Source organism: Plasmodium vivax, chromosome 7 (assembly GCF_000002415.2).
Source record: "Plasmodium vivax chromosome 7, whole genome shotgun sequence".
Classification (NCBI taxonomy): Eukaryota; Apicomplexa; class Aconoidasida; order Haemosporida; family Plasmodiidae; genus Plasmodium; species Plasmodium vivax.
Genome location: NC_009912.1, coordinates 462,824 through 490,654, shown reverse-complemented (window position 1 = coordinate 490,654; position 27,831 = coordinate 462,824). Strand labels below are relative to the sequence as shown.

The 27,831-nt window shown below is 47.2% G+C and overlaps 7 protein-coding genes across 7 annotated transcripts, besides 14 other annotated features; 5 read left to right on the top strand and 2 right to left on the bottom strand.

The window, feature by feature from the left end:
* Nucleotides 1-183: 183 nt before the first annotated feature.
* Nucleotides 184-3,819, bottom strand: PVX_099065 (hypothetical protein, conserved; the record flags this gene model as incomplete). Its single annotated transcript, XM_001614612.1, has 3 exons — nucleotides 184-1,398; nucleotides 1,585-2,293; nucleotides 3,080-3,819. The coding sequence occupies 3 exons, from the start codon at nucleotides 3,817-3,819 to the stop codon at nucleotides 184-186; spliced, it is 2,664 nt and encodes an 887-aa protein (XP_001614662.1).
* Nucleotides 1,251-1,272: a microsatellite.
* Nucleotides 2,144-2,175: a microsatellite.
* Nucleotides 3,820-4,237: 418 nt separating the features above from the next.
* Nucleotides 4,238-4,267: a microsatellite.
* Nucleotides 4,268-4,858: 591 nt separating this feature from the next.
* Nucleotides 4,859-4,912: a microsatellite.
* A 110-nt stretch (nucleotides 4,913-5,022) lies between these two features.
* Nucleotides 5,023-8,336, bottom strand: PVX_099060 (hypothetical protein, conserved; the record flags this gene model as incomplete). The annotated part of the gene is made up of 7 exons (XM_001614611.1): nucleotides 7,560-8,336; nucleotides 6,145-6,793; nucleotides 5,904-5,960; nucleotides 5,731-5,773; nucleotides 5,525-5,597; nucleotides 5,323-5,385; nucleotides 5,023-5,067 (listed from the first exon to the last, which is right to left on the bottom strand). Exons 1-7 carry the CDS (start codon nucleotides 7,635-7,637, stop codon nucleotides 5,023-5,025), a joined length of 1,008 nt encoding a protein of 335 aa, XP_001614661.1. The 5' UTR covers nucleotides 7,638-8,336.
* Nucleotides 5,956-5,979: a microsatellite.
* A 2,829-nt stretch (nucleotides 8,337-11,165) lies between the features above and the next one.
* On the top strand, nucleotides 11,166-12,728 carry PVX_099055 (hypothetical protein, conserved; the record flags this gene model as incomplete). Its single annotated transcript, XM_001614610.1, has 2 exons — nucleotides 11,166-11,891; nucleotides 12,117-12,728. The coding sequence occupies 2 exons, from the start codon at nucleotides 11,166-11,168 to the stop codon at nucleotides 12,726-12,728; spliced, it is 1,338 nt and encodes a 445-aa protein (XP_001614660.1).
* Nucleotides 11,885-11,907: a microsatellite.
* Nucleotides 12,091-12,113: a microsatellite.
* Nucleotides 12,729-14,168: 1,440 nt separating the features above from the next.
* Nucleotides 14,169-15,512, top strand: PVX_099050 (hypothetical protein, conserved; the record flags this gene model as incomplete). The annotated part of the gene is made up of 1 exon (XM_001614609.1): nucleotides 14,169-15,512. One exon carries the CDS (start codon nucleotides 14,169-14,171, stop codon nucleotides 15,510-15,512), a length of 1,344 nt encoding a protein of 447 aa, XP_001614659.1.
* Nucleotides 15,513-16,454: 942 nt separating this feature from the next.
* PVX_099045 (hypothetical protein, conserved) lies at nucleotides 16,455-18,237 on the top strand. The gene has a single exon (XM_001614608.1). The coding sequence runs from the start codon at nucleotides 16,884-16,886 to the stop codon at nucleotides 18,111-18,113; it is 1,230 nt and encodes a 409-aa protein (XP_001614658.1). The 5' UTR covers nucleotides 16,455-16,883; the 3' UTR covers nucleotides 18,114-18,237.
* Nucleotides 17,417-17,437: a microsatellite.
* A 1,372-nt stretch (nucleotides 18,238-19,609) lies between the features above and the next one.
* Nucleotides 19,610-23,989, top strand: PVX_099040 (hypothetical protein, conserved; the record flags this gene model as incomplete). The annotated part of the gene is made up of 1 exon (XM_001614607.1): nucleotides 19,610-23,989. One exon carries the CDS (start codon nucleotides 19,610-19,612, stop codon nucleotides 23,987-23,989), a length of 4,380 nt encoding a protein of 1,459 aa, XP_001614657.1.
* Nucleotides 23,406-23,441: a microsatellite.
* A 570-nt stretch (nucleotides 23,990-24,559) lies between the features above and the next one.
* Nucleotides 24,560-24,639: a microsatellite.
* Nucleotides 24,640-24,908: 269 nt separating this feature from the next.
* Nucleotides 24,909-24,935: a microsatellite.
* Nucleotides 24,936-25,347: 412 nt separating this feature from the next.
* On the top strand, nucleotides 25,348-27,595 carry PVX_099035 (hypothetical protein, conserved). Its single transcript, XM_001614606.1, has 2 exons — nucleotides 25,348-25,758; nucleotides 26,404-27,595. The coding sequence occupies exons 1-2, from the start codon at nucleotides 25,692-25,694 to the stop codon at nucleotides 27,429-27,431; spliced, it is 1,095 nt and encodes a 364-aa protein (XP_001614656.1). The 5' UTR covers nucleotides 25,348-25,691; the 3' UTR covers nucleotides 27,432-27,595.
* Nucleotides 25,463-25,494: a microsatellite.
* Nucleotides 26,754-26,773: a microsatellite.
* Nucleotides 27,089-27,153: a microsatellite.
* Nucleotides 27,596-27,831: the final 236 nt, after the last annotated feature.

Below are 27,831 nucleotides of genomic sequence, written 5' to 3'. Positions count from 1 at the left end.
CCCCTTTCTGATTCAACTTAAACGCCACTCGTTTGGAAAAAAAAAAAAAAAAAAAAAAAGGCAGCCACAGGTTTATAAATGCATAAACGCGCTGCCACAACTTCACGGATGCATAAACGCGCTGCCACAACTTCACGGATGCATAAACGCACTGCCACAGTTTCCATTTGGACATCCACCCCCTCACGTATACGTCGCCCCATCTTTTGACACCCCCACGGTGCTGTTCAGGTCGCTGAGGCTCAGCCCGTTTTGCGCCTCGTCCGCTTCGCCGAGATGGTCTTCCCCGCTGTGGCGGTCATCGCCACGCAGTTCCTCCCCCGGCGCTGCTTCCCTACACTTCATGGTGAGCTGCTTCTTAAACTGCTTAAAGAACATCCTGCACCTTTTGTCATTGACGTCCTCCTCACTGGAGTCGTCCATCTGGTTTCCCCCCCCGGCCGTCACGCCGCTCAGGAAGTTTGAGTCCCCAATGAGACACCCCAGTTTATTCATGACGTCCGAGGTGGATCCCACCTTCGCGCCAGCGGTATTAATCGCATCTGCTACGCTTGTAGGAAGGCGTTCCTTACCTCCGGTGCCACTTTGCCTAGCTGAATCCGTACAGTTACCCCCCCCCGTTTCGAAACACTCCCTTTTAAAGTGCATGTAGGTTTCCCGTTTGTTCTGACTGTGGTGGTAATCCACTGAGCTACGTACCATTGTGCAATTGTCACTCATATGCTCATAGAAGGACAGGTGTATTTTATCTCTGTGGGGATGGTGGTGGCCAGTGTGCACCTCCGGGCTGTACGTAGCTGTGAAGAACCGATCGAGGAGTGTAGAGCTCCTCATATCCTCATTGTAATAAACAGCATCGGGGAAATTTAAAACGGCTGAACTGCAGGTAGCTTTTTTGGAGAAATTTTCCATCCGACTCATTTTTAAAAAATCTAACACTGCATCTGATTTGGATCTCAACAGACACTTTTGCAAAATGTCATCTTTTTCTTTTAGTATTTTTTTTTTGAAGAACATGGCAAAGTCGTCTGTCCTAAAGATTTTCGGCTTGCCAAAGCAGGGCTTTTCGTGGCTCCTACTGGGGGTGAGTTTTGGTTCGTTTTCCTCCGTACAATCGGCAACGCGGTGATCATGCAAGGAGTTATCTCGGTGTGAAGGCTCAACCGGGTGCGGCGCGCTCTTCAAAACGCTGCTCTCCTCGGTGCTGTTGCTCTCTATGGGGTGGTCACCATAATGGTGGAGCGTTTGCTTATCCTCTCTGCCCCCCCGCTTCTCCCTCTCCAACAGTGCCAACTGCCTCAGCGCTTTTTTTTTCTCCCTCCGTTTTAGCGCCCCCTCCAGGATGGTCACAGCATATACTCTACTGTTGATGAACTTCCGTATGCTTCGCTTTTCTTCCTACAGAAGTGGGGGGGAAAAAAAAAGGCGAATGGTTGCGTCGTCCTCAGCGCAACGTAGGTTAAGCGGCTTAGCTCGTTACGCGGCTTCGCTGGTTAAGCGGCTTCTCTCGTTTAGCGGCTTCACCCCCTCGGCGTGGCCGCACCTCGAGGGACTCACCTGCCGGCGCCGCCACGAACCCATCACCGAAAAAAACACAGACAACTGCCTGTGCATGTGCCTCCTCAGGAAGAGGCACAGCAAAATGGAAAAAAACTTGAGGTACTTTTTCTTTTTCCGCTGGTCGTGTATGTCCACATCGTTGAAGCTGTCAATCAGCGTGTTCGTCAGGACCTTCCTCTGGGAAAGCTGCCTATACACCTTTAAACATTCTTTGCTGTTTTTTTTTGCAAATGGGGGTACCCCCGATTCGTTGCAGTGTGAGAGTTCGCTCTTTGGGATGGTCTCCTCTGTGTTCACCCGTAAAGAAGTTTCTTCCTTTGATCCACCCTGTGGTACTCCTCCCCCCAGGGGATTGGGAATTCCCCGCTCGGGATAGTTCCCCCCGTTTGGCACTCTTTGAAAAGACAACAAAGGCATATCTACCCTCCGTGGGAATGCACTCTGTGTGGTGTGTCCCGACAGTGCGGTGAGGGACCCCCCGTTTTTACCCCCATGATGATTCTCCGTTGGGGAAATAATTTTGGAATATTTTTTGTAGACGGGACGGGGGGGCCTCACTATCGAATGTTCCCTCCAACGTGTTAAGTACTTCAAAATTTTTTTTTTTAAAATGTTACTAATTTTGTTAATTGATAGGATAATTTTTTTTTTTTTTTTTCTATCCTGTTCATACTCCTTCTGTTGCTTCGCTCCCCTTAGGAGGACCTCCTCACTACTGAGGGGGTAGGCTGTTCTGTGATGGTCGTGTGGGAGGGGAAGACTCCCCTGGGGGGGGACCTCCCTGCCGCCTCTTTTTGGTTGGCCTTTCCGAATCAACCCACCTTCACTGAAGTCGCTACTCCCTCCGCTGTCACCATAAGCACGTTGGCCCCCCCCTTGGGAGGAGTTTTTCCTTTTCTCTTCCCCATCGCTGCAAATTGGTTTGGGGTCCACGGGGGAGGCATATTTCTGCCTGTCTTTCGGGGGGTCCATTTTGAGCGGATCCGCGAGGGGGTGCTTAACATATAGGTGGGGGTGCTTAACATACGGATGAGGGTGCTGACCACACGGATGAGACTGCTTAACATACAGGTGGTGCTGCTGACCATACGGGCGGACTCCCTGCTTAGCCCCCCCTTCATACGGTTCCCCCCCATGCCGCTCTACCTCGCGCACTTGGTGAAGTTGCCCCCCACTGTTATATCGAAGCTGGCTGTGCCCCTTTTCTGCCTCGTAGTGGGGGTTCCCCCTTGCGTGATCGCCGTGACTTTTTTCGAGGGGGACATACGGGGGGGGTCTCATCCCATCATACGTGGTACACTCTTCTGCAAAGCGGTTCATTTGTCTGTTTTTTTTGAGAGGGTTGGGAATCTCTCCGTGGGGGTGGTTTCCCCCTCCACGGTTTCGCTGCAGATATTCACCGCCGCTATACTGATGATGCTGACCTTCCCTTGGGTTGCCATAACGGAAGTGCTTTTCATATTTCTCTGCCTCCCATGGGGGTGGTACCTCCCCCTGACGGCACCTTCCCTGTTCATACCCTACAGGGGAGTCACTCCAGTTGCCATTCTCCCCGGAGCGCTTCTCACTGATGGGCACCCGTATGTTCCCTTCGCCATCATCTTCTGTGTTACCTTCTCTGTCACCTTCTGTAGGATGCCACGTTCGCTTCTCCCCGTGAAAGGTGCTCGTGCCCCCTACATGGCAGATGTCCTTTTCAATTTTCCCGTTTTGTTTGTTCCATTGAATGTTCACGTCTAGGTTAATGTTCACTTGTGGCTGCGCATGGTGAGGAGGACCCGGGTTGCTTCCCCCCCCCAAGGGTCTGCCTATTGTGGCTGTTCCGCCTATTCCGCATATTCCTCCTATTGCCGCTCTTCCCATATCGATAGCGCTCCCAAACGCCCCATGTTGACCATGTTGACCACCAGGGGGGGCCACATTCCCGCCGCACCCCGAACAGCCATTTTTCGTTTCTCCTTTTTCACCTGAACAGCAATATTTTTTTTTCCCAAAATGGATACTGACATTTTTTTCGCTCAACCCCCTTTGCTGATTAGCAGTTTTTTCTGGCTTTTTTTCGTAAAATGTTATGAGTTTTTTTTTTCCCTTTTTTCCCCCCGTGTCTGCGTTTATCCCATCGCGAAAAGGTTTCTCATTCCGTCTGTCCTTCCTCTGGTTTGCGGCGTCGTTCAGGTACCTCTCTTTGATTTCGTTCAGCGAGATGACTCGCTTTTCGCAGTTCTGCCCCTTCCTGTGCACCCACCTGACGGAGGACATCGCGAGGGGGGAAGCGGGGGAGAAGCGGTGAAGAAACGGTGGAGAAGCTGCGAAGTAGCTATTAGCCGCGTCCACCCGTGTAGACGCTCTACCGATGATGCAGGTGCGCAAGACCTTCCCCCCTCCTCGCTTATTAGGCGTTCCAAATGGAAACAGGACCCAAAACGCAACGCTCCTACAATAGGAGAGCGTGGTGGTACTGCTCTACCGGGCTGGTATCATCCTGCGCAGGGGGGTTCACAATGAGTGCTTCCATCCCGAAGTGCAGTCCGATTAACTTCACTCCGCTTGATTTTTTTTTTTTTTTTTTCCTCCCTTTGGCAATCCGCTTGCACTCCAAATGGTGTGTCTTTTTAAAGCGGAGGTAAAATGCTTCATTCATTTTTAAAACAAACATAATTTTTTATTTTTAAAAAAAAAAAAAAAAGTGGGATAATTAATGGCACAACATGGGGAAGTGAGAAAAGATATCTTTCGTGTAGAATGTTCACCAGAAGGGCACATAAAAAGAAATGCCCCTGGAGGAGCGATTTCGCAAAAAGGGGTGCACATATGCCGTTAAAAGGGAGATGAATTACAAGAGGGGGGATAACAAAAGGGGTGATTAAGTGGTGGGGGTAACAAAAAGGGGGAAGAGCGCACTGCCGTTACGCTAAGTCGTAGATGAACAAAGGGGAGTGAGCAAAGGAATGCCACTTTTACTCAAAAAATAGGGGCAAATGTGGGGGAAACAATTGGGGTAAAAAAGGGGGAAATGCGGGGCAAAAGTTGGGCAAATTTGGGGGAGATAAAAACTGCGTAGAAGGGTGTGCCCGCTATGGAGCAACAAACAGCACGAAGGACGCCCCCCAAAAGAGGCAACCCCCGCGCCCACAAATCGCTTGCACAGGGGGAAGGCATCGTCTTCACCGCGTTTTCAATTCGCTATGCTCTGCAACGAGTGGCTACAATTTGGTTAAGCCTTCGATCTGCCTCTTCGTTTTACTGCCTCTTTACGGCCTCGCTTTAAAACCTCCATTCCCATCTTCGAAGCGCTTCCACATACGCTGCCTCTCGAGTGAAGAGGGGAGACACACCAACCGAACTGACTAGGCCAACTGCTACTTCCTCTAACCCTCCCAAGGAGAAAAAAAATTGACATCCAAAAGAGGGTGTAATTTTAATGGGCCTTTTTTCTCATTTAAAAAAAAAAAAAACACATCATTATTTTATGCCAAATCTGAGTGCCCTGGCTTTCAGCTTATCACTCTGCATATGGGGGGGGAACAATATTTTCATGTGGTGGCATAGCAGTAGGGTATGCTCAAGGAAAGACACACCTCTACTGGTGAGCTCTTTTGCATGGGGGGTTGCCTTTGGGCATAACCACATCGAGGTGTTGCATTGCCCAGTCACGCGTAAGAAGTGGTGTCACCCCTGCGGGTGCGCTCAGGGGATAGCAGCAAAGGGGGCACCCATATATATATTTATAATCGCACGCGAGCAATTGGGTTTGCGACTTACCTCTTTGACCAGGCCGAACCTCTCGGCGCGCTTCCTCTTCATTTCGGAGTCGTTCAGCTTGCCCTGCACAACGGGGAAGGGTAGCGCAACGAATGTGGTTAGGGGAAAATGACGCGGGGAAAATAAAAAAAAAATAGGCAGTGCAAAATTAACAAAATGGCAATTGCTAAGGGGGCAATTTTAGCACAGGCGGATCTGTTACCTTGTTCAGGCCGAAGCGCTCCGCTCTCTTCCTTTTGTTCTCCTCTTCCATTTTTTGAGTCACAATGCAGAATCTGTAAAAAGGGGGTAGGGCGCGGTCATGCGAAGTGAGCTACATGTGGGGGGATAACCCAGGAAGGAAAATGCACATTCGTCCTTCTTTTTTTTTTTTATTTTATTTTATTCTCTTGGGTGCTTCTTCATTACCTCTTGGCTCTGGACTCCAAGACCTCATCCGTGGAAACGACGCCTGCGTTGGGAAAGGGGTAGAAAAGAGTCAACAAAGAGGGTGTTAAATAGGGGGGGGGAAATGCAGAGAAATGTCTTCACAGCACGAATGATGCCATTCCGTTTGCCCATCCTGCAGAAGCCACTTTTACCGAATCGCTTTTTTCGAAGCTCCCTCTTTTTCTCCTCCGTCAGGTAAAGATTATCTTCTGGAAAAAAAAAAAAAAAAAAAAAAAAGCAACCGAAATGAGTAAGCAGTTGAGGCGATCTGAATGGCGACTGCCTGTGCCAAGTCGTGTAACCACACCGCGTTCGGCGCAAAGATGTACACGCATGCACATGCAAATGCAAATGCATTTCCTCATTTTCGCATTTCCGCGCTGTCTGGCGAACCTGGGGGGGAAATGATATTCTTCTGCAGGGTGTTCTTCGTGGACAGGGAACTCTCCGAAAAGGTAATCTTCGGAATGACCACTTTGGTTTTCTTCTCCTCATCATTACTTTGACTTACGTTTTTATTTGCCTCCGCTTTCTCATCATTTTTGTAATATTTGGATCCCTCATCGTTGGCATTCGACGTTAAAATGTTTTTAAAATAATTTTTCATTTTTCCAAAGTCCGCTTTTTTAAATTCTTCCTCTCTGTTATTAACTGATAAAGTTTTTTTTTTTTTTTGAGACCCAATGTATTGTGATGAAGACGACTTGTAATTGGCCTCTTCGTGTTCTTCTTCTTCGGCGCTCCCTTCGTTGCTCCCTTCGTTGCTTCCTCCGTTGCTTCCTTCGTTACTTCCTCCGTTGCTTCCTCCGTTGCTTCCTCCTTCTTCCTCTACGTGGTTATTATCCTTTTCGAATCTCTCCACATTTGCCTCTGCGCCGTTCGGATGGCCTCCTTGTGCATCCGTGGACGATGACGCCTCGAGGTTGGTTCCCTGGTCCGAGTTGTTCCCTTTATTGCTCCCGCTATGCAATATGTACGGGCTACTGCTCACCAAATGGGGGTTTTCTTTTTCGTAATTTAACAGCCGTTCTAGGAGCTCGTTCTGCGCGATTTTTTTCGTTCATCGGAAGAAAAGTAAGTGGGGGGTTGAAATGAGCGAAAGTGAATATGCGAATAAGTGAATATGCTAACATGCGAATATGCGGTAAAACGCCATAAGTATTTTTTTTTTTTTTTTTTCTTAATTTGGCGGTGATTGCGCATCGGTTGCGGTGGCAGCGGGGGGGGGAGGCACCCACGGGCATATGCAAAATAATGTACTACTACAGGTACGTATTAGGTATGTACTATGCATTATGCATATATATATGTTTGTATATATGTATACGTACATGCTTGTGCTTTCGCAATGGCGGAGCGGCCACCAGCCACGTATGCGCGGGGGCGGCGCGCCCGAAGAACGACAACCCGATCGGCGCGCCTTTCGAAATGTTTTTTTCTGCATAACGCTGGGGGTCGACACGGGCGCAGGGGCGTACGCGAGCAGATGGGCGAGCAGATGGGCGAGCAGATGGGCGAGCAGATGAGCGAGTAAATAGGCGAGCAAATAGGCGAGTAAATAGGCGAGTAAATAGGCGAGCAAGCGAATGAACGGGTAACCAAATATACAATCATATACAAACATTGCAAACGCTGCGATGGCGTATCTAAATGCGCGCCAACAGGTTCACTACGCATCACTGACGTGGCAACCGCATACCACCGCAGGCGCGTTTTTCTCCTTTTCTCGCGAAGGCGCACGATCGTAGTACTTGCGTCAGCACCGCGCGCTCGCAACGTAAAGACGCTGTTATATGTACGGGTTGTACCTTCTTGCCATGGGACGGGAGCCCCCTTTTGGCCAACAGGTCCTTCAACTCTGAGCACTTCAAATTTTGGTAGTTCATTTTGCCCCTGTTATTTTTTTGAGGTTCCTCACGGGCGCGTTTTTTTTTTTTTCTTTTTTTTTGTTTCTTCCCTGGAGCGGTTTTTTCTCCCTCCTCGAAATTCAAAGCAGACGTGATGATATAGGTTTTGTTCTGGGGCGAACAGGGTGGACGCAAAGGTGATTGGCGGAAAGGCGGCAAAAGGAGAAATAAAACAGTGCCAGCTGTTACGTGGGGATGTCAACTGGGGCTGCAAATTCGTGCGTGATACTACTCCCCAGAGGTGGGCCCTGCGGGTCGGCTGTCCCTACTCTGCACGTAAAGCAACGATAAGCATGAAACGCGCGACCGGTTAAGTCAAATCATGTTCAAGCTGTACCCACGTGCATACAAAAGGAAACGAATGCATATGCGTTAAACACTTCTTGGCGTTCTTGGCGTTCCTGACGTTCTTGACGTTCTTGTGGTGGAGTCATACAAATGCGGGCGTTGGGCCGAGGGGGGGAATTAAAAAAGGAAAACAAAAGAGTTGGGCCTGCAAGTAAATTAAGAAGGGTTGCGCGGGCACACGTGCGTGCATTGGATGGGGGCGCTTTTTTGCCGCATTTTTGCTGCTCTTTTTTGGGGCGTTTTTTTCCGCACTTTTGCTGCGCATTTTTGCTGCGCTTTTTTGGGGCATTTTATTTTTTTTTTTTTCCAAGCTGCCACGCGCGCCGCCATGCCGAATAATTAATTGGCTCATAAAAAAATGCTCGACGTGCCTGCCGCCTACGGGGGGTGCCTTTTTTTAGCAATTAATTGTCAGCTGTTTCGGAAGTGTGACGCTACGCAGTCAGCTAAATGTAAAATGTCCCTTCCGCGTGGCCATACATAAGTGCGCGGTTTGTTTTGAAAGAGTCATGCGAGAGTGTATATGCCGGCAAAACAAAATATGCGCTTTGCTGTGCTGTGCGTGTGCCCTTTGCGCCGATGCATGTAGGGCAAAACGGACAAAGTGGATCAGACCCTTTATTGGTGATAGCACTGCGGTGTGTTCCTGCGTGCGGCATGGCACCTGTTGTGTACGCCTGCCTACCCCCCTGGGGGGAGATAAAACCTCGCTAAGTCGAACGAACGTATGATTCTTACTGGGGGAGTTAAATCAACGCCCCCTACGGGCTGCACACCTACGGCGCGGAAAGTCGGAAAAAGGGGAAAAAAAGGGGAAAAAACGTTCCTTTTACGCTGGCCCAGATACACCGTACATTCGTAACCTTCCTTGTCGACCATCTGCGTTCATCTCCTTACCTGTGAAGGGGCCAAACGTGGCCTCCCTCTGGAAGACAAGACGACCCCTTCCGAGGTGGCAAAATGGGGCAGCATTGCAGTCGCTTACCAGAGGGAAAGGGGCCCCCTAAGTTCACACGCGCGTCTATTGATATGCATATAAACTCCCACCGACGTGGCAAAAGAAACCATTTTTGCAAAACTCCGTACAGGAAAAGGCCCTTACGAAGTGGAGGCTGTATGAAGCCACCCCACATAAGCACAAACAAAATATCAACACAACAGCCCCTTTGCTTTTTTTTTTTTTTTTTTCATTCTATATACCACTTGGACTCTGCGAAAACAAATTAAGTTAAAACCGCACGAATGTAAAAATAGGAAATCGCGCCGCGTTTAAGGTGACCATTAATGCTGCACACGTTGTTTGGTTCGAACGTGACAGGGGTCACGGACGAGAGTTCTTATCGTGTATGTTCTGCGTACGAACGAGGCTCGGCTAGGCATACCTCCTGCGGGTAACAAACAAAGGTGGGAAAGAAAGGGATGCCCTATCCCCCGCTGTAGCGTTTAAGGGAGGGCGCCGCGACCTCTGGCTTCATCCGTTTTAAAGATCGCTTAGCCTGGATGTGTTTTGCAGAGGTAATTTTGTCGGCGGCGTTTCCGGCCGCATTTTCGGCCGCATTTTCACAGCAACATGTGAAGCAACCTCCAAAGCAACACTTTGAGAGTACCTCTTTACACGCGTTGCTTTATTTCCTCACCACCTGCCTATTGCGGTTATATCCCCCCCCCCTATTTGCAAACCTCATCGAACTCTTCAATTTTTCGCGCCCCCTCCGCAATGTCTAGGCACACCCCACTCCTACGAGGGGCCCGCTGAATCAAGTTTTTTTATTTTTTTATTTTATTTTTTTTTTTGGTGCACTTCTGTGCCAAACATAGCGCTGAACAGTGTACGTAATTTTTATGCAGCATGTTTGGCCGCTTTTAGGCAATTTTTTAGGCAATTTTTAGGCAATTTTTTAGGTAATTTTAAGGCAATTTTTTAGGTAATTTTAAGGCAATTTATAGGCAATTTTTAGGCAAATTTAAGGCAATTTTAAGGCAATTTATAGGCAATTTTTTAAGCCTTCTTTAAGCCTTTTTTCTTCATCTACCCCTGTAGCTCTTCACCTTCCTCCCATTTTTTGCATCTAGAAGATTCGGATGAGCGTTTGCACTTTTTCACGTTCGCCCATTAATACTTTGCACTTTCCCGCTTCACCCTTTCACAGTTTGCACTTTCGCGCGTCCCCCATCCTTGCGTACCTTCACGCGCTTCCATTTTTGTGACCACTCATTTTAAGAAACATGCGCGCTGTGCGAATAATTAAGTCACACGAGCCGTACACTTGTACATGCGTATGTATTCCGCAGTTAGGCACGTACCCGGGAGTGCCCCTTTGAATTCCTCACCACTGACGGGTTTAGCGCCAAGTTGCTTTCGTCACTGCGTTATTTCGTCATTTCGCTACTTCCCTATTTCGTTACTTCATTACTTCGTTCTTTCGTGCGTCATTGCGTTTTTCCTTTTTTCCCTTTGGAGGCCTTACCAACAGTACACACCCCACCTAAGCCCTAAACCCCTATGCACACCACGAACTCGCCAACCCCCCGCGATTTCATTTCTACCAAGAATTACGCATATGCAGATAGAATGCCAGATGTGCGTGTCCCTGCTATGTAAACTACTTTTTTTACATTGCGTGTTAAGAAGCATGCGCGTAGGAAAAGGCCATCTGAGGTGAAGTTTTTTTTTTTTTTTTTTTTTTGAAAATCGTCCTTTGGCTTTTGCTTTAAATGAGTATTGGACACCCCTTTCACCACATTTCCGTTTCATTAGCATGCGTACCCTTCCTTGATTGTGTATGCCGGCATGCTTTCCAATGCGCATTGCAATTTCATCTAGTCTGTGGAATTCGCGCCCCTCACAAGACAAATCATTGTGCATAATATCGCTTCAAAACTGTGTAGGGAGTAACCCCACCCCTTGATCACCTCGTTTTTGATGTGTTACTCCCCTCGTGATTTCGTCCTTAGCCGTTATCGTTCTGCGTGACTTGACCTGACTTAACCTCACCTTGTTTGTGTTTGTGCTTTTGCTTCTTCATCTTCATCTTCATCTTCTTGTGATTGTGATTGTTTTTTTTTTTTTTCTTCCACTTGTGGCGCTTCTCACATTTGACAGCCGCGCAGCTATCACCTCTCGCCTCGCCTGCCGCCTTCCGATCGCCCGCTTGAAGAATGAAAAGTTGCGTAACTTTACTTTTTCTGTTCTGCGCATGTGTCAAGTATGTGAGTTGCCAAGCGGACCAAATAATTAACGAAAAATTGACCAAGCTGGTTTTTTTGAGCTGTAATTACCAAAAGGGGAAGCCAAATGAGACGCTAATAAAATCGGTGGAGAAGAAGAAGCCACAACTTATGCTCTGGGTTGGAGATTATTTTTACTCAGAATGTAAAGAATTGAAATGCCTGCATGAAGTGTATGATTATATTAAGAAGGATCCCTTCTACATAGGGTTAAAAAAAAAGTTTGTAATAGATGGCATATATGATGATCACGATTATAATAAAAATAATGGAGATAAACTGTATGAACACAAGAAGGAAAGCAAAACGCAGTACTTAAACTATCTGAATGTGCCAAAAAATGACTTCAGGTACAAACGGAATGGTGCATACATTTCGAAATTGTATGTAGACCCGGAAAATGAAAAGAATCAAGTGAAGATCATCATTTTAGACACCAGATATAACAAAGACCCGTACCCCTTTTATGCGCCTGACTCATACCATGACAGTTTGATGCATATATTCGTTTCGTTCGTTGTTCGCTTTCACGCCGCCCTGTTCGGTTTGCACTGCGACAGCAAGAATGACATTTTGGGCAATGAGCAGTGGACGTGGTTGGAGAAGGAGCTCACCAACTCGAGTGCGCGCGCGCACATTGTCATTTCGTCCATGCAGGTAAGGCGGCCAGATGGGGAGGTGCAGAAAAAAATAGCTAGCTAGATGGCTAGCTGGAAAAAAAAAAAAAAAAAAAAAAAATACCGCCCCTGCAACTGCAGCTGCCACTACCATTGCTACTCCTACCACTGTTACCGCTTTGCCTGCACGGGTCATAATTTTTTTCCTCATTTTGCGTACCACGTGGTGCGCGCATTTCACCCCACTTCCCCCCCCACCTCGCAGATTTTCTCCAACCATATAGTAAACGAGAACTGGGGATTAATGCCATTCGCCCAAAAGCGACTAAAACATTTGATGAATAAAACCAAGCCGAAGGGGCTACTCTTCCTAAGCGGTGATGTGCACTTTGGCAGCATAATTGGAAACGAAGAAAATGTGCTGGAAGTCACAAGCAGCAGTGTAAACCAGGAGAACATATTTAGCTACATCAACAAGTATTTCGTTTATTTCTCCACCAACTTGCTGAACAAGAAGAGTCCCTTCGATTTAAACAACATATTTTCATATAACAATTTTGGCTCACTTAGCATATCATACGTAAACGACGACGAAATAAAAATAAAATCCGCAATTCATGACTCGGATGGTAACGAAATTATAGTGGCCAACCAAACGTTTAATAAAAAAAAAAACGTCTATCAGAAAACGCAGAACTTGCATTTATTGCATGATGACATAGCGACGTTCACGTGTAAGAGCAATGCAAAGGTGGGTATACACGTCGTAATTTACGTACTGTTTGTGTTGTGGTTTTTGCAAATTATTTTCATCTTTTGTAAGCTGCTCGGATTTTGTAAGCAAAAGAAGGTCGCAGACAAGACGAAGGGGGAGTAACTCCCGGAGCGAAATGTACCTATCGAAGCACTTCGCTTTTATCGTATTCATTTGAGTAGCCTATTTTTTTTTTTCATATTCCTTATCCCTTATTCCTTATTACTTTTTTTTTTTTTATTTTTTTTTTTATTTTCCCCCCCACGTGTGCCGCTGCAATTTGGGGGGGCGTACTTTTTTAATTTTTTTGCCTGCGGCAGTTTATCCGTTCCCACGTTCGTTGCGCGTTTCGGCGAACACGTCAATGTATCGCTGCGTGGTGGGGGTTAATATATCGCTGCGTGGTGGGGGTTAATATATCGCTGCGTGGTGGGGGTTAATATATCGCTGCGTGGTCCACATCAATTTACCGCTGCGTGGTCCACATCAATTTACCGCTGCGTGGTCCACGTCAATTCACCGCTGCGTGGTCCACCTTTATTCATCAGCACGTCGCCCATTTTAATTGCCCCTTTGCGCGTCATCCCTAACACTTACTTTTTTTAATGATCATTAATCGGCTTTGCGCCCTAAGAAAGGGCACTTCCCCCGTCCGTCATAATTAGACAGTGAGAACATGGCGTAGCATGTCAGGTGAAGCGTTGTCTGCTCATCTGTATTTTCGTTGAGGGGGTGGCGATGTGCAGGTAAATAATTACGCTCTCTTCTGAGGTGTTCACTATATTGACTGGCGAAGGAATTCGTCTACCCTCCTCTTTCACCACACATGAAAGGATCCCAATCACGTGGTATGTCAATATCGGTTTAAGTGAGAAACTCATGGGAAAGCTACTTCGTGCCTGCTGGAGAAGCTGAGCACGGGTATCCGACCTCAAATTAAGCGGTCACTGTGACGAGGTGTTCACGTATGGGCTGGGAAAAACAAAGTCATTTACGGGATGGACACGAGAATAACCACTACAGTTTCATGCTCCTAAATGAATAGGGCCATCTTTTTTATTTCCCGTTTAGCTGGAAGTGTAGAGGGTCCACCTGCGCATGGGGGGGGAAAGATCAGGCAGGAAAAAGTCGTCCATTCGGGAGCACAACAATGTTACTTTTTTGTTTCCCCCGGTAAAATGGGAAACCAAAGCATCCACATGTGTGTACATAAGCATATGGCTCAGTAGCGCACAGCAGAGGGGGGCTATTTCCCTGTTTGCCAATTTTGAGCCCCCCCCCCAACACGACATGTGTAATGCGTAAAAAAAAAAGGTGCAACGTGTGCCATGCGTGCCCTGTGTGGATTTTTTTTTTTTTTTCCCATTTTTCCGTCAATTTACGCATTCTACATTTTGAAAATGCTTCCCCCTTTTGTGTGTTTCTGAATATCGCACGTTTGTCCTTGTCCGCCTGTCCACTTTTCCCACAATTCGCAATTTTTTAAAAAAAATATTTCCTTCTTCGGAGGCACAAGTTGTGCGTATTGCGACTGATCAAATGGCGAGATTGAGTTTGGCGAAAATGGTCGTCCTGACCTGCCTCACCGTTTTGCTTGCTAAGATAGGCTCCGTGCTGAACCTGGAGGAGGCGCTCTTCAACGGTAGCCTCAGCTTCGGAATCAACTTGTCTAATTTGTTTACGGACAATCATGTGAAGGTAAGCGAGTTGAAGATAAATGCCGCCTACCTGTTTGATCCGTCTCCCCGAATCGATTTGAACTTGGCATTATCGGCCCTAAAGGGGGTACACGCTATCGGCGAGAGGGGCAGCAGTGGTGGAAGCGAATGGGAGGATACTTCCACGACGGGGGGTGCCTCCCCCTATGGAGGGGAAACAAACCCGTGGAGCCGCATATCCAGAGAGGCCTTCTTTAAAAAGAATGAGCAGCACACGGAAGAGTTCATGAAAGGCATGCCCATGCCCTACCACATAAACAACATTGCAGATGCGGTTCGCGAGATAAACTTTTATTTCAACCAAAGGAGGAAGACCCACCATGAGGAGCTGCTCTACAGAGGAACATACAGACCGGAGATTTACACAGATGGGTACATCATCATAGCAATAACTTTTATGTACACTTTTTGTATTAAAATAATTTTGGAGGGATACATTCGAGGGAAGAACGTTGCGAAGAAGTATATAGCGAAAGTATCGACTTTATTTTGCTTCTTTTTAATTTTAAAAAATTTGTTGAGCTACTTTCCAGCCATGTTATCCTCAACCGTTTGTCTCATCATGACATTTTATTTCTACTCCATTTCTATGAACCCTTGCGAGAAAATACCTTTTTTAAAAAAATACAGCATCAAAAAAGAACCCATAGGATGGGTTCTAATCGTATTTGCAGAATCGATTCTAATTGGAAATATATTATACCATGCTGTATGTACCCCCAGAGTGTTAATCATTTTGGCTAGCTATATTCCAAGTGAAGCGTTACTGAGGATGGCTTGCCTCCTTTTTCTTCTCCTCATTGGATACTTCATATTTTTACTAATGATAAGTAACCTGGTGTCAGCGAAGAAGGCACAGAATTTTGTATTTTCCTTCACCTCATCCTATTTAATTGTATCCTGCTGTACATACTTTTACAATGTGTTTTCTCTTAAAGTGTTAAGCGATACGAGCATATTTCAGATCGAGCCCATGATGTTTTTTTCCTATTCTCCTAAATTTGTTTTTAATGCTCAGAATGGAGTTGCGTTGGCTTTCACGTTTGTGATCACCGCCTTGTCTATGTCCATGCCCAAGTTGCTGAAAGTCACCAGGGGGTACTCCGCCCAGGGGGGGAAAAGGAGAAAGGGGGACTCCTCCTCCGCTTCGCGCGGCGCCTACGACGTTATTCTGAACTGCTTCGCTTAAGCGGTTTTAGCGGCGGTTTTAGCGGCGCTGTGAATGGCGGTGAGGATGTCGATGGGGATTCCGATAGAACAGTCATCGCAACATGGGCAGAACGAACATTCAGAGAACATCACGCGGTGCGAATGTAGTGCCCAACAAAGGACAGACTCTCCATACTGTATTCACAAAATGTACCCCCCCCTAATTAATATGTGCCATTTGATAGCCTTTCCACCGAGACCGCTCCGCTGTGTTGACACATGGTATAGCTCAAATATGTTCTCTCCGCATTTGTAGCGCTCTGGGGATCGAACAGCGGAAGGGCGGAGCAAATTTGTGGCATCCTGCGCCCCGCCTGGACGTTCATATGTCCCCCCTTTGTTTGCCTCTGCTTTGCCCATTTATGTGCCCCTTTTTAAGGCGTAAAACCGCAAAGCGAATTCGACCAGCTTGGCGATTTTCCTTTACAAAACTGGAGAACCAAATCGCACGAGAGGGGATAATTTATTTTTTTTTTTTTTTTTTGCAAATGCAACGTCGTTTGGTTAAGCAGTTCGTTGTAACCCTTGCGGGCTAGCTAAAATGTTAGCCTTTTTTTTTTTTTTTTTTTTTTTCCAGCGATTTGCTTTCCGGTGACATACCAATTTGGTCATATTTTTTTTTTTTTTTATGTCACCCCATTAACGTGCTTCTTTTTCGATGGGCACTTCAAATGTCAACTCTGCTAAACGCGGAACTGCCGTGGGTCTGTTGGGCAGGAAGAAGAGTAACAGGAGGAAACAAATTCTTCGCTCCTCTCCGTATGCAACAGCATAGAGGTGGATGTTTTTCCTCCCATCCGCGTCTTTACAAATTTGTAAAATGAGCTCCTAATGAGGAAGGTATATCCCCCCTAAAAAACGCGTGGTGCCTACTTGTACTGACAGGCACGCCCCCCTATGAGGAGAGACTGTACATTAAGCGCTTATGCATCCTATTGGGCCTCTTTTGATCAATCCCCCTATAATTGCTATCACCACATAAATGAAGGGGAAATCCCGGATAACATTTGCAGCACTCCGCGGGGAATAGCAAAGTAGGCGATCATTTTCGCGTCAGGGGCTGCTTCATAGGCTGCTTCCTATGCTGCTGCGTGAGAAAGTGCTTGTCGAACGCCCCCGTCGGAGGAACCATCACGAAGCGGACGAAAGCACAACCCGCATGCGTTAGTGGCTTATCGGAAGAAAAGCGTAGTGCAAGCGTTCAGGCAGGTGTGACCGAGCTAGCTAGTTTTGTTTTTTTCGTGGGGCTCCCCATGCTAAACTGTGTATGCTAAACTGCGCACGCTAAACCGATTAGCAGCCACATAAGGGACCCAAAAAAAGGCCCACTTCACCAAGGCGGCGAGACAAAATGAGGAAGACGTGCCAGGTGTGCAAGCAGAAGCTGTTTCAGTACGTGTGTCCCTCCTGCGAAATCGTCTACTGCAGCCTCGAATGCTACAAAAGGCACAATGACGAGTGCGTGCAGAATTTCCAGGAAAACCAAGTGAGGGAGAATATAAAAAATAACCAGCTGACCGATTTGGAGAAGCGGGAATTCAAGTTCAAGCTGAGGAGGTTCTACGAGCAAGGCGGGGGGGGCGCAGAAGGGGGAGAGGAGCAAGATGAGGAAGAAGAGGAAGAAGAGGAGGGAATCGCTGGTGAGGAAGAAGGAACCGCTGATGGGGAAGAGGGAGCCGCTAATGAGGGGGCCCCACATAAGGCAGATCCAGACGAAACACAGTCCGCCGCGCGTCCCGACGCGTCTCCCACCGCGCAAAATGGGCACCTGAAAAAATGGTGCATTAGCAACAAACGGTACAAAGTGCTGACGGAGCTGGCCAAGAGCGACCAGCTGAAGATGGACCACCTGACGCAAACGGAGCAGAAGCAGTTCTTCTCATTCCTAAAGAGCAACGACATGAACGCCCACATAGCAAAGTTCCAACCATGGTGGCTAAATTGCGTAATAAAAAAGGTCCGCACACCTGAACACATATGCTGTAATAGAGACGTAAATGAAAATGTCAAGTTCATGGTGATCGAAATTGTTTACAGCTACTGCTATTTACTGCGCATTTTTAATGAAAGCCTTGACAGTAAAGAACTTTGTTACTGCTTCCTTTACATGGCTAGCTGCCTGGACAGGTTTAGCCTCCCGGAAAGCAACGTATACAGCACTGTGCATAATTTATTTCAGAGGATCCTCGAAAATGATGAAATCGCTCGAGAGAAAGGAATCCTCTACAACGTCGTGACGGATGTTACCAGTATCTTAAAGCTAAAGGATCTGTTGCTTAGGTGTTTGTATGAAACGAAAAAGTTTTTTAAAAAGGAAATCCAAAAAATGAATTGCAAAAAGGATAAAATGGGGAGTAATCTCAGTGCCGTTAAGAAGATGGCTGCACTTTTACAGGAACAAAAACATTTTAAATATGTAAATAAAAAAATTACCTTTCTGTGTAGCTACGCCAATTACCATTATGATCTGTTTGACTCGGTGACGAAGCAACTTGACAGGTTCTACAGTGAGCAGTGCAGGGGGATGTCTCTCGCGTCTAACGAGAAGAGGGAAGTTGTGCTCTCCAAGGAGGTACCCTAATTAGGGGCGCAGTTCTCCCCACCGCATATGTCACCATCGCACTGACGTTAACCACCCCGTCGCTGCAAATTATTTTTTTCTTTTGCTTTCCCCACGTGGGGCCTACTCAAAATGGTTTTTTGTGCGAAACGTTTTGGGGTTCCTTTCATTTGGGCTCCTTTCATTTGGGGCTCTTTCATTTGGGGGCTCTTTCATTTGGGGGCTCTTTCATTTGGGGGCTCCTTCGTTTGGGGGCTCCTTCGTTTGGGGGCTCCTTCGTTTGAGCGCTTTTTTTCGTGTTAACCTACCCAATTGCTGACCCATCAACCTTCTTGACCCATCCAACTTGCTGACCCCTCGCCCGTTTGCCCCTTTTCATTTCGCCGCTAGTGGAACACACGCATATAAACACCTACGCGCGAACGTCCACCTGTGGAAGCGGCTTCTTCCTGCTTAACTTCCAGAGCAGATTCGTTCGACCCGCGCGCGGTGACGGAACTCCCCCAAATTGGGTCCCTCTCTGAGTTGAGTTCTCCCTTGAGGGGTAGCAGAAAAGGCACTGCATGCAGGGGGGGAAAAGAGAAACGAGCGAAAAGGGTGAACCGCTCCAAAAAGGCGAACCGCTTCAAAAGGCGAACCGCTCCCAAAGGCGCGATCGCGAAAGTGAGAACCCCCCCTTCCCCCGCATCGGTAACCCGCGCGACACACTCGAACGGGTGAAATGTGCCCAGGATAAGTCGCCTGCGCGAAGGGGATTGCACCTCACACAGGTGCTGACGGAAGGGGTGTAAAGAGAAAAAGAAAAGGGAAAAAAGAATGGGAAGAATGGAAAGAGTTCCTTTTATTTTCTTTTTTTTTTTCTTTTTTTTTTTTTTTTTCCCTCCCCGAGCGGAGTGTACACCTCATATGTACTCGCTAAACCACTCGAGGACAACAAATTAAATTTAATTGTGTAACCTAAGAGACCTAGTGACACTAAAGAGGGCGCTTACCTGCCGCAACTTTTTAAGCACACATGGGGGGGAGGCTACCCGTAGAGGCATATACAATACACCCTCTCGTTTAATGAGACCTTGAGGGGGTGGCGAGGAGGCCTCAAAAAAAATTGGTAAGCTGCTTATCTGCCCAATTTGGAAACATGTGTCCCCCTTGACCGTTTTTGCGTCTCCATTCGGCAGCATACCTACACCTCCACTGTGGCATTACAACTGTTGCCATGTGGCTTCTTTTAATGCTAAATTGGCTACCCATCTGGCATTTGTATCAACTCGATCGAGTTACATTTTTGCTTAGCGAGTGAGGGGAATCCCTCCCTGAGTGGTTACGCAGACTAGTGGCTACCCCCGGGTGAGTGCGCCGCAGAGAGGCGGTCTTTTCCTCCCCACGTTGGCAGCGGTTGCACCATTTCGCCGTTGCCCCTTTGCCGCTTTGCCCCTTTGCCGCTTTGCCCCTTTGCCGCTTTTCCCCTTTGCCGCTTTGCCCCTTTGCCGCTTTCCCCCCTTGCCGCTTTGCCCCAAATGGCAGAGAACCCGAACGAAGAAAAAGAAACCGTCCGAGTGACCTCCTGCTGCTGGTTAAGCAACAGAAAGATAGGCAGCCTGAACAGGAACAAGAATAAAGGAAAGGACGGTTCCGGTGGGGGGACCCTAATACAGGTGCCCAACTTTAACATTTGTTTAACCTCCCTAAGTTTGCCAATTATAAAGTTAAAAAATGACTTGGAGCGCATCAGCGAAAATAAGCAGATTAAGCGGTTAAGGGAGAGCAGGGGGGGCCAGAAGGGGCGCGCGAGTGCGAGCGGTTCGTTCAACAGGAAGGCAGACGCAGAAGCGGAGATGTGCCAAACGTTTGAAAGGTGTGGGACATTTGAGAGGCGCGGGCCAAAGCAGGGGCGCCCCACGAACGATGATGAAGTGTGCTCCATGCTGCTTCGCAGCAAGGCCTTCAACGAGACCTGGAGAGTTCTGAACAGCTACATGAACTGCTTTGTTTACAACTACGTTAACGAAATGGTCGATAGGGAAATAAATTTCCTGAACAAGAACTTGTGCCTGCGGGAGGACAAGGTGTCCCTGCTGATCGTGAAGACGCAGACTTGCCCCTTCGTGAATCTGCTGCAGTACCGGGCGCTCGCTCAGAAGCTGAAGGAGGTGAACGGGGAAGCGGCGGGTGATCGCGGTGACCGCGGAAAAGCGGCAGATGGGCGTGACGACGGCAACACGTTCACCTACAAAACGGTTGACAACCGAGTGCTGACCTACACACTGCTGCGAAAGCGGAGGCACATCTCGTCCTGCATCGTCAACGTGTACACACAGGACAGCGTGGAAAGCATACTCATCAGAATAATAAAAAAAATATACCGCAAAAGTTTCCAAAAAATTGACAAAAATAATATGAACGAAATGTTTCAAAAAGCAGTGAAAAGGAAAAGAGAAGTACTCATCATATTTATAAAAAATTACATCAAATTAAAATCTTCCATTTTTACTGGACTCCTCCTTTACCTCCTACATTTGAAGGAAATTAATTCAATCAGCATAAGTGTTGTCATAACAAGTAATTGTACCCTTTCCGCATTAAGCAATTTGGATTATTTCGTAAAAAAAAATGTGCACGTAAATATCTGCAATTTGTACGTAAATTATTACCGCTTGATCGAAAATATAATGTTCCATCCATTTTTCAATAACGTCTTGTTTAAGTTGAAAGAGTATTATGCAATTATTGAGCATCTTTTCTTTCTTAATCATAATATGAGTTTCCTTCAAGTGAAATATTTTTTCTACATGTTCGTGCGAGATTTTTTTGACAAAAAAATTTTGTCCTTTCTGAATATCCCCTTGATTTATTTTTGCAAACTTCGCAAAGGGGCGGAGCACCTGCGGGACCCCTGTCCAGAGGGAGGAGAAAAATACACCAAAAAGTTTAGCACTTTCCAGGGGGAATTCTCCAGCTATCTGAGCGAACTGCACGTGGGGGACCTCCGCCAGAAGTTTGTGCTGCTCCTCTACGCCAGCAACTTTTATGAGGCGCACATTGGCCATTTGAAGTCCAAGGGCAGGCACCACACGATCTACCTCATGAGCGAGGGGGGGGGAAGTCATACTGCCAGGGGTAACACCACCTGTGAAGACCCACAAAGGGGGGAGGGAAACCCACCAAGTGAGCAAAATGACACCCCTCCCATGGAGAAAAGGAAAGGCCAAGAAAAACCCACCACAGGGAAGGGGAAAAACAAAAGAGCGCTACCCACCGAGGGGGAAAGTAACCACATCGGTGAGATGCCCCATCCGACAAGCAAAGAACTTTCCAAAAAGAGGAAAATAAAAAGTGACTTCTTTTACAGCTGCGTGGGGTATCTCAATTTTGCGAAAAGTGAGCGGGGGGAGGAGAGCCACCAAGGGGGGGAACACACCACTCAAAGAAGTGGCGAAAAGGAAGGCACTATGCAGAATGGCGTGTCCCCTATGTGGAACCACCCAAATGGTAGAAGTAATTTTCCAAATGGGGAAAAGAAAACCCTGCACGAAGTAATTCAACTGATGCATAGGGACTCCATGAGGAGGACACTCAAGCCTAGTGACCATTTGCGGAGCTGCTTTTTCCAAAATTACACTTCGCGTACTAACTTGGCGGATAACTTGGCGGAATGTCTCTCCCCCATGAACAGAATAATGAAGAAGGATTTCATGGAGGAGTGTGACTGCCTGAAAGTGTTTGTCATAAGCAACCTCGTGGAGCACATGAAGGTGGAGCACAGCTTCGACAGCCTGGAGGTGCTGAAGAAGGAGTGGAAAGATAACGAGTACTGGAAGATTCAGCAGTACGAAAATGTGCTGGCGCGAATGGAGAGAAAAAGTCAGAGCGGTAAGGCGAGCAGCAGGCGTGGTGAAAGGGGCGGCCAAAAAGGCGGCCAAAGAGACGGCCAACGAGACGGCCAACGAAGCAGCGAGGGGGGAGAACCCCTCCCGCGAGTGGCCCTCCTCTACCTGCACAAGTGCCTTGCCAAATCGATCAGCAAAAGAATGATCGCGCTTTTGTACAAAAAAAAAAAATACAACATATGTCTTTCCATTGTCAACGTGATTTTGAAAAACCTCCCCGCGTACTCCTCCCTGAGGAAAAGAGTGCACACTCTGAAGGAGCTATTTAAAAAGTACGAGCAGAAATTTTTCATTTACAATGTAAAGGACCTCACCAAGGCAAACGAAGAAATTGAAAAAGAATTTAAACAAATGCTAAATGCAATTTGTGACATTTTAATAAATCTCTACATAGGCAAAATTAATGTGTTAAAAAAAACCCTAAATGAAATTTTGACTTTTCTGGAAAGCGTCGCGTATGTTATTAAATTGGAAAAGTACCTAAATGAGAGGGACTTTTCTGGATTAAATTTTGAAACGTTTGTAAAAAAACTGCACGTTTTAATCCTCTTCTTTGATTTCTCTATCAATTTGAAGAAAAAAAAATGGGAAAATAACCCCCCCGCGAATGAGCAGCAGAGGGGAAATTCCCACGCAGACAGGGACTTCCCATTTGGGGGAAGCAATTCCTATTCACCAATAGCCACGCATGATGGAGAAATGCACAAAATGGGGACCCCCCTGATGTGTGAGGGGGCACATGGAAAGGGGGGGAAAGCCGACCAACACAGCGACAGCACCAGTGTAGAACAGACAAACCAAAGTGATTACACACAAAGCAGTACCAACTGCACTGGGATGAAGACCCATTTGGACGGCTCCCCCCAGGGAGAGAGTGAAAATGATAAAGTGGAGAAGCTGCTGATCACAATGAGCGACTCGGGTATGGACCTGACTCTGCTCGAATTTGTCTTCACCTTTTTTGGCGAACTGCTGTACTTCCTCCTGATGCCTTGCGTATTTTTACTCCCCTTGGCAAGCACATGCATCGCTCATGACCATTCCCCTGACGCACAGGATTTACTAAACAAAAATTTGCGAATGAAGCTGCTGCACGTTCTTTACCATAACAAGTTGGAACTAAAAGATTTGAACGGCCCCAGCTGCTCTGGCTCATCAAAGTTCTGCCCCTCTAATGAGGCAAACAATTGTGCAGTTGAAAGAAGTGAGAGGGGTGGGGACCCCCAAGATTTGGCAGACCAGCTAGCCAAGAAAAAAGCCAAAGGGGAAGTCCCCCTCCCCTGCGAGGTGTTGCAAAACGGGGGCCAAATGGAGGACATGGTCATCATGTTTCACATTGTGCAGAACTTGAACGCCAGGCACCTGAACGTGTGCAGCATGTTCGTTCAGTATGTCAATGTGAAGTTGAACTTGAGCGGGGGGGGCGCAGAAAGCAGCGGTGGCGGAACAGGCGGCGATGAAGGGGAAGGCGGGGCAGGCGGAACAGGCGGAACAGGCGGCCATGGTAAACGCCGCGGAAGCAGGCGTGACCGCAGTAGCGCCATTCAGGGCAACCCCCATCGAGGCAGAACACCCGCGCGCGAAGCGGCCAACCTCCACTGCGAGTCCTTCCAAGAACTGTTCTACAATTTCGTCATTGCGACCATGTCCCTTTTTTATTATTTGAAAATCATTCACATCCCATCCTCCTTTGTGAAGGGGAAGGACGAGGCACAGGTGTCTCCATCATTCAGTTGCAGAGAGAGGGGCGCCAGCAGCGCCGACAAAGAGAATCGCACGATTTATGCGAATGCTAATGGGGACTCACCAAGCGCACAACGCGATCAGAAGGGTGCGAGGGTGTTGAGCACGTCGGGGGGGGGGCGACCAACAACCGATGAGGAGGCAGCCACACACCCAATGCCACACGCGAACGGAGAAGCCGACCAAAAATACAAAAATTATATACTAGACATGTTGGGGAGCATCAACATAAGGAGGCTGATATACGGGCGGGGGTACGCCGCCTGAGGGACATTCGCCAATTTAAAGAGAACAAAAAAAAAGTATTTCATTTAATTGCGTTTTATTTCCCTTTTTTGTTGCCCTTTTTGATGTCATTTTTTTAAGGCCCTTTTGATGTCATTTTTTTAAGGCCCTTTTGAAGTCATTTTTATTGCCCTTTTTTGTTGCCCTTTTTGTTGCCCCTTTTCGGGGCTTCGCCCAACGCATGGACTCATTTCTGGACCACTTAATTTTCCGCTGGACGGTCGGGTGTGCTGGAAATGCATATACACACATAAGCGCGGAGGGGAAATGTGCAAAAGGGGAAGTACAAACGGATGTGCGGCGTGGGGGGTTCCCTTTAGCGAAATGCGCTCTGCAGATTTTGATCATCGGACTGTCAGACTGTTTGTTTGTTCGGGGGGCCTCTCCCGAAGCGTGACAAGATAAAGACACAGTGATGGGGAAGTCTTCCACCCCGTAAGGGTCAAACTGGTTTAATAAAACAACCCGTGTGAAGGGGAATAAACAAATCGCAGCAAAATGGGCCATCATAAAATGACACCATTTTATTAACCTTTAAAAAATGCTCACCCATTCCCAGCTGAAGCGTGGCAGTGGGTTGGCAGCAGCGGGTTGGCGGTGGGGCGATTTTCTTCTTTTTTTCTGACGGGGAAAAAAAACAAAAAGGCTGTGTCCTCCAGTGGGACATTTAATTTATTTTTTTTTTTACTTTTTAAAGCATGCATTCACGTCGACTTGGGCTGTCCCTGTGGCTCAGGGCCGCTTTTTCTTCGCCGCAAACTTCCCAGCGCTGTTGCATGTATTATTATATATGTACATGGCGCGCGCACATGACTATGAACATGTCATTTTACACAACGTATTGTATTGCATTATACTGCATTATATTTATGTGCATGTCGAAGCCACTCTTCTTCATAAACCCACGTCTGTGCAAATGTGCGCTTTGCGGGGGACGCTTTTTCTTTCCACTGCGCGGCCAGTTGCGACTTTCTACGCACCAGGAGTTGGGCGCCTCTTAAAAGGCAGGCGGCCGGCAGTTTTCTTCGCCGTTCAAGTGCCCTCAAATGCATGCAAGCAGTTTGAAAAGAAAAAAAAGAAAAAGAAAAAGAAAAAGAAAAAGAAAAGAAAAAGGCGCATATATTCACATGCGAAAAGTTTTGGAAGAACATATAAAAGTAATATGTGCTGAACGTATGTTTATATATACAATCATTAATTATTCATCGTTGCGAATAATTTTACGCAAGGCATCCCTTTTGTGACATTTTTTTTTTTTTTCTTTTGTTATCGCTTTCCCCCCTGAGCATAGCTGCATAGCTGCATAGCCGCAAAGCTTTGTTTTAATCCCTTCCCCTAAAGCAACAAAAAAAGAAAAAGCAACACGATCGGTGAAATAAAAAGGCAAAGAGCAAAAATTGCAGAGTCATTCGAGCCGTAGCCCTTCCCTTCACGACAAACGTCCACGCGTTTATGCATTTGCACGTAGATATATTTATATTTATTTATAATTATTTATTTTTTTTTGTGTATTTGATTTTTTTGCTGTTTACTTCACCTTATTTGCTTCTTCTTTTTTTTTTTTTTTCCTGCCGCCTTCGTTTATGTCCCCCTGATTGGGCATTCACTCGACTTCCGCAGCAAGGCCGCCCCCCTGCGAATTAAAAAAAAAAAAAAATAAATAAAACCCCCCCAGTTCCGCAGCATGAAACTTTCCAGCCTCTTTTGCCTCGTCGTATGTTCCTCCGTTGCCCACTTGTCATCGTGTTCGGGTAAGATTGCCAGAGAGACTTTTCCAACGAACAGTTGACTGAAGAAGCCCGTCCCCTCGCGGGCGTGCATAGCATATGCGTTGTAATAAGCGTATTCGCATGAGCACATTGCATATATGCCTTTGCCACTTCGTCACTTTACCGCTTCTCCTGCGTACTCGTGGCGCGTGTACTTCTTTATGTGGACGCGTACCCAGCGTTGCATGTGTATCTCTCTTGAGTTGCAGCTCTTTGGGGAAACACCCCCACAGTGCATGCTGTATGGTGAATAACCCTCGTACAATCTGCTTTTTTAGCTGAGAAAAAAAAAAAAAAAAAAAATGTATATCCCTTTTAACACTGCTTATTGGAGGGCACCCCCAAAAGGGTGCCTCCTCCTTTTGGAACCACCCATTTGATGACAAAAAAGTTTTTTGCTTTATTTTCCTAATTTACGTAAAATGTGTTTTGTTTGTATGGTCCTTCGTTACGCAGTACCTCTTTCGCTGCTCACCATTGTGAAGCACCCGTGGGGGTGATGGCCGAGCGGATATCCCTCTGCGTAGTTGCAATTTGGCAACCGCTTCGACCCCCGTGTATGTTCTCCATTTGCACATCGACCGCTTTACCTCCGCTTCACCTCCACTTCACCTCCGCTTCCCGCAGACCAAAACACGTACTCCTTTGACATCGTCAATAGGAATACCTGGTACAGCATCGCCAAGAAGATCTTCCAAGGCACGACGCCGTGCAACTTCACGGTCATCCCGTCGAGTTACGTGAACAACTCGGATGGGGTGAGCACCTCGGACGACTCCGTTTTGTTAATAAGGAAAAAGCTCAAGGATCCCAGCGAGGCCGGCTTGGACGGAAGCAGCGTCAGTGGCAGCTCATCCAGTGGCAACTCCCATAGTGGTAGCGCCCCCTGCTGCGACAAGGGAACCCCCGCGAAGGAGGCGGAACTCAAGTTCAGCACCAAATTCGAAGGAGACGATTACGCCAAGCTAAGGGACAGTCTCTCCCTTATCGATAAATCCCTACGCGAGGAATCCTCATCGGAAGAGGACTCAAAAATGGAAGACAGCCAAGTGGGAGAAGTAACTCACGAGGAGACAATTACCTATAACATGCCAGAAGAATACATGCCCCAGAACATTTCTGAAGTCCTAATCGGAGCAGCTGAAGAGGATCGCACGTACGCCCTAAAGGGTGATGAGCCATGTGATGTGTACCTCAAATTAGGGGAAATAATAAACGGAACGAATGAAAAAACGATCGAATATAGCCTTCAGAAGAACAAAATACTATGTGTGCAATTAGAAGCCATTGGTGGAAACGGATACCTGTGGGCCTTGTTGGGAGTCCATAAGGAAAAGCCCCAAATAAACCCCGAGGAATTCCCAAGGAAAAAAATTACCAAATCCTTTTTCACAAACGAAATTTCTGTTACGCAGCCCAAAGCAGTACAGAAGAACAAGTCCAACAATGGAGGTGAAAGTTCTTCCAATTCACCAGGGTATGGAAAGCCTCCAGCGAGCGAACAGTTGGGAGGATTCGTTGGAGGCACGTCGATGTTGCAGAGCATCGTGAAGGCACACAAAGAGGGAACGTTCTTCGTCGTCTATTCTTACTATAGACCCTTCGACCCCACTGCCAACGCGAACACGAAGATTTTGAAGTTGACCGTGTCGTAAGGGTGCCCGGTGTGTAGGCCCGTACGCGGTTTTTGCTGCGCTGTCACGTTAAGCTATCCGGTTATCCCGCCGTCGCGTCATCGCGCCACCCCGTTGCTGTGCTTGGCCCCACTTAAATGTATCATACGTGTGCTAGCCAAAATGGAGCACCGCCAAAGGATGGGAAAAAAAAAAAAAAAAAAAACACATCCACATAACATCACAACGCAGCGCGGAAACTGCATACCCGCCACGGAAATAGCGCAAAATAGGGCAATGCCCAGATGATTGTTGAGAGAAAACAGCGCTTCTTCACCTTAGCGAAATGGCGAAATAGCGAAATAGGCGAGTGTGCCTTTCCTTTGGCCTTGTCTCATTCCGTTTCGCTGCGTGTTTTTTTTCCCTCCTCATGTTTACCTGT